Source organism: Montipora foliosa, chromosome 13 (assembly GCF_036669935.1).
Source record: "Montipora foliosa isolate CH-2021 chromosome 13, ASM3666993v2, whole genome shotgun sequence".
Taxonomy (NCBI): Eukaryota; Metazoa; Cnidaria; class Anthozoa; order Scleractinia; family Acroporidae; genus Montipora; species Montipora foliosa.
Genome location: NC_090881.1, coordinates 34,263,605 through 34,268,604, shown reverse-complemented (window position 1 = coordinate 34,268,604; position 5,000 = coordinate 34,263,605). Strand labels below are relative to the sequence as shown.

At 36.9% G+C, this 5,000-nt stretch overlaps 1 protein-coding gene across 1 annotated transcript in view; it reads right to left on the bottom strand.

Annotated features, from left to right (window-relative positions):
• LOC137981502 (uncharacterized) overlaps positions 1-5,000 on the bottom strand; it is a 36,390-nt gene that overhangs the window by 23,712 nt on the left and 7,678 nt on the right. Inside the window, exons 5-7 of the mRNA XM_068828600.1 lie at positions 4,335-4,475; positions 1,694-1,812; positions 1-120 (exon numbers count right to left, since the gene is read on the bottom strand). The exon at positions 1-120 is cut by the window's left edge and continues 73 nt beyond it. Of these exons, the coding sequence (XP_068684701.1) occupies positions 1-120; positions 1,694-1,812; positions 4,335-4,475 (380 nt within the window). The remainder of the gene's footprint in view (positions 121-1,693; positions 1,813-4,334; positions 4,476-5,000) is intronic.

Here is a 5,000-nt window from a genome sequence, read left to right as displayed (position 1 = left end):
ATGTGACTATGAACTATTTCCTCTACAGTGGAATGTACAACTTGGCTGGTAAATTCCTTTACAACTTCATTGACAATATCAAAAGACACCTTTAATAAAGGATCTTCCCTAGACAAGTCACTAAAAGTAAGAAAAGGATATATATAACTATTGTGAGAAAAAGAACCGAACCAAGTCGCCATAGAAACTTAATCTCAGTTGAAAATGTTAAGAATGTTTTTGAACAACAATCCTTACAAGGATCCGGCTGTTGGCAAACGATCCTTGCAAACCAGACCCAACCGCACCAGACCAGACCATGTGTCTACTTTGGGTGCTCCGATCTGGTCCGATCCGATCCGATACAATCCGATCCGATCTGATCCGGTCCGGTCCGGTCCGGTCCAGTCCGATCCAGTCCAATAAATTTATATATGTCAGCAAAGTTATTGAGTCATGGCTGCTTAGTCTCACATGCCCTCATACACCATTAGCCTGTTTGTCACGTCACTGCAAAACTGGCAGAGTTTTGTAGGAGCTGGAATAGGACAGACTACACCTAAAAGTCACTCCTTACTTTGTTTGAATAATCAATGGTTCTGTAATGTTCCAAAGAGTTTATGAACAAAGGCTGTGACATGGGGCTTATGGTAAATATATTATTCCTTAGCCCATTGAACTTAACAGACTTTTGTCTGTCTAATACCAGACAATTTTACTTATGGGTGGGTTAACCCATTGACTCCTGGGGGTTCCCCATTGACGAGTAAAATTGTCTGGCGTTAGATAGAGTAAAATACTAAGTCTGGCCAGTTTAGGCCAGTTTGGACGTCAAAGGGTTAAAGGAGAAAATTTAAAAGTCTAACCATCTGTAGATGTATATAACTACAAAAGCAGCATTTTCTCCTTAGTTATTTCAAGACCCTGAGGTTCAAACATATGACCAGTCTTGCATGACAGTCTAATGTTTAACAAAGTCATCACATATGGAGCAAAATTACTGAATGCTGACTGGCTGAGATAAAAGGCATTTTTCTTAGATCATGAGGGCACTTTTGGTAATCTGAAGAGGGCAGGATTGGTTAACAGTTGCTTAGCCAGAGCAAGCAAGGTTGCAAGAGAATCTTTCCTCCAGATTCTGACCCTGATTAATTTGAAATGCTTTTTGTGCACATATAAATTATTACATTTAAGCACTATTTCTGTTGACAACAACATTATTTTTTTTTTAGTATTGAATTGATCTTTATCTGAATAACAGCATGTTTGTTGTGTTCACTGAGACGACTGGTCAGTTAAGTTGATTGTCATTTGTCGCAGCATTGAACAGGCTTCTCTCGATAATTTTGCCCTTTATGTGACAAACCGGTACTCATAACATGCACTCATACTATAATAAGGATTGATTTCACTAAGTTGCCTCAGTCATGAATTTTGTGAAAACTCTGAAAATACACATTAAATTTATCCTTAATTGCCCTTGGGCCAATGCGATTACATATCAAGCAAATAATTTTGGTTTACTTGGTTTACTTTCTGATTTCAAGTTTTAATAGAGAATTACTCCCTTCTCTTTATCAACCATTTTAGCACAAAATTCCCAGTCCCAGCTGGGGTTATAACAGATTAACAAGACCAAATGAATACAAAATCAAAATAATAGTCTTCAAGACAGAAATAGAAAATGTTAATTTTATGTTAGTAAAATTATCACCTTCTGCCATGGGAGCAAAAGATTCCTAGAGCAATGTCCTGGATGAAGGCAGTCACATCATCTTCAATAATTTCTTGTAAAACTCTTTCACTCAATTTGTACCTTGGGTCATGAACAGACTAAAATAAACAACGACACAATCAGTGCTACTTTTCTTCTGCAAGCCATGCATTTGCCATGTTTTAGAAAGGTAGAGAACTACAAGGGAACAACAACATTTGAAACTCTATAATAATATTGCATTCAACATTAGGCTGATATTGATAGCATCACCATAGTTATACCAGCGGGCAATGCTATTTAGGGTCTCACCCCAGCAGAACCAACATGAGCAGTTAATAGGCCTTTTGCAACTAACGATCACATGGTACAAAATCCGCCATGCTCGAAGGCAAGCTCATTATTATTCCCCTACTGGGACATTAAAACAAAGGCAGGTCAAGCTTGACTGGTTCAGGTCTCTATGTTTTAGTGTCCCAGTGGGGGAATAATAATGAGCTTGCCCTCCAGCATGGCAGATTTTGTACCATATGATCGTTAGTTGCAAAAGGCCTATTTACTATTCTTCGCAATCAGTCCTGGGATCTGAAATTCCTTATCAGTTAACCTAACCCATTGACATCACAAATGCCCTAAAACATCCCCAATTGACAAGTAAAATTGTCTGGCGTTAGACATAGTAAAATCTGTTAGGTCTCACTCCCAGGACTCAATTAACAAATCGAAAGTGGTTTGGCATTGTCTGTACTCTTATCGACAACGATATTTGTCATCACAGTGGTCAAAACATTGTGGACTCACCACAGAAAGTAACCAAAATCATAACACAAAGAAAGAGCAAGCGTTGTCTATAACTTTCTCGCAATATGATTGGTTCATTTCCCAAAATGAATGTTCCTCATTGGCTATTACATTGCGTGACAAATTGATGCAAGCATGATGCGTACAGCATTGTCTAGACTCTTATAGACAATGAAAAATTAGCCAATCAGATTGCGAGATTACAACCAATAATATTGTGGTAAAAAGGCAAATAGTTTGCCACATTCACGCCACATCATTGCTCTAAAACCTGAACATTTTAACCCATTCCCTTTTTGCTTGTCAATGGGAGCCACTTTTGGAGTTAAAAGGTTAAACTTGCTTTCTACATTCATGTTATGTCTACATGTATTTATAAAATAATTACGACAGTACACGCACTCTCATTGGTCAATAGCTGTGTTTAGATGACAGTATGGAAACACGGCTGCGACACCACACGAATTTTGATTGGTTATGTGTTGTTAGACACGCGTTTTAACTGGCTGGTAGGAAATATGTGTGTGTATCAAGAAAATCTGTTTCAATCAAGAAGTAAAAAAAAACCAGCATTTTCCTTCATTTGTGGAATTATCTACAATGTATAGCAAATATTTTATAAAGCAATAGAGGACTTTTTTCTGTGTTTCTATAGCCTCATCTAAACATGAGGGGGAGTTGGGAGAATTAGAGAATTCGTTTTTCTTCACAAATGCAGTGTGTGAATGCGGCTTAATTAGCATGCATCATGAGAGTTTTTGGCTTTCAAATTGTCAAATTAATTTTGTGTTATGCAAACTAATTAAGCCGCATTCACACATTGCATATTTAAGCTAGTGAGTAAATGACGTCACGTTCTCCTCGATCCAGATCACTGAAAGCTTATCAGTCAAAACCGGACCAAGTAATGGAGGACCGTTAAATGAAAAAAGTGGAGTTAAAATAAATAGTTAAAATAAATAGAAAATCACTCAACAATTTCACCCTTTTCCAGTATAAAAATGGAAGCCATGTTTACTTTGTCACTACCTCAAATAGCGCAAGGTAGTCCTTACAAGGCATAATGTCTCAATTGAACATATATAATAGCTCAGATCCCACAATAATAGTAATCATACAAAGAACATTTTAAAAAAGAAACTTTAAGAAAGAAAAATTACTCATTTTCATGACAATCAGTTAAGGTTCTAAAATTATTGATCAATCTTCTTCCTCCAAAATCGTAAATGAGCATATTATTTACTGGTATGTGTTTTTTAAAATTATTTTTGTTTAGGTCTTTTCACATCCTTGGGACATTACATTAGGGACCTTAAGATCTACACCGGCGATATCAACGAAAACGTCATCTAAAAGATATTAACTTTGCTGTATTGTAAGTCATTTGTGATTATTCCATCTTGCTCACATCCTCTAATTTGGGCGAAGCATCCTAAAAATAAACTGGTACGATCAGTTTCAGGGGGAAAATAGAGAATGAAAGATTCTCTCTTGCATGCTCACATCATCCTTCTGCTGAGTACTGCAAAAATTAGAGGCAAAACGTGTGCTGGTGCAGCACAATTATTAATGCTCTTCTATCCAATGAAATCATTGTTTTGCGGTGCTGTTGTTGCTGTCGCCGTTGTCACTTCTTAAGCTCCCTCTTGTTGCACAGCCTCGCTTAAACCTAAATTATTTCTTTAATATTTCTTTTCCGGCATTAGATAGAGAAAAATCTTTAAGTGTCACTCTTAGAAAGGAAAGGGTTAATGATGCCGATCTCAGCAAAAATGAAAAATTGCTTTAAATTCTGGTTCCTCACTTTTAAGGCATCAACCTCGCACTAATGCTTACTTACCAGATATTTTTTACCAGAGAGGACATCAATCAAGACATCTGGAATGATCTCCTCCAATAGAAAGCTGTGAATTAGATCTTCAACAAACTTTCTTGAATGTTTCCGGTCACACATGTACCGCCAGAGAAGAAATTTGGCACCCTGAAAAGACATTTCAGAAGTATACGAAGGTTTGAAAGTAAGGTCTGAAATACAAGACTAGTGTATTATCAACCCATTAACTCCTGGGAGAGAGAATTTTATTTAAAGTTTTTACTCTGTCTAATGTCAGATGATTTTACTCGTCAATGGGGGAGGGGCAGTTCACGAGTCAATTGGTTGATTTTGGTATTTAACTGGGCAAGCTTGTATATTCAGACTTGAATGCACACAAGAGAAATTATAATTTTCAAGAGATATAGACTACCTTATTATTGAACAAAACATTGGATGGTGAGCAAATAGTAGGTATTAGGAAAGACAATATATAATTATGTTCTTCTTCTTACTGTGCAGCCCACCTCGATCTTTCTCATAAGAAAGTGTGAGCATTTTAACTACCTCTTTAGCTTCTGTGTTACTGCAGGCATCACATGCACATCAAATTAAGGACGGTGCCTACTAATTAAAGACATTTTTTCCCCGTTGTGTGATTATGCGGGAAATGTAGATCTTAACAAGTGTTAT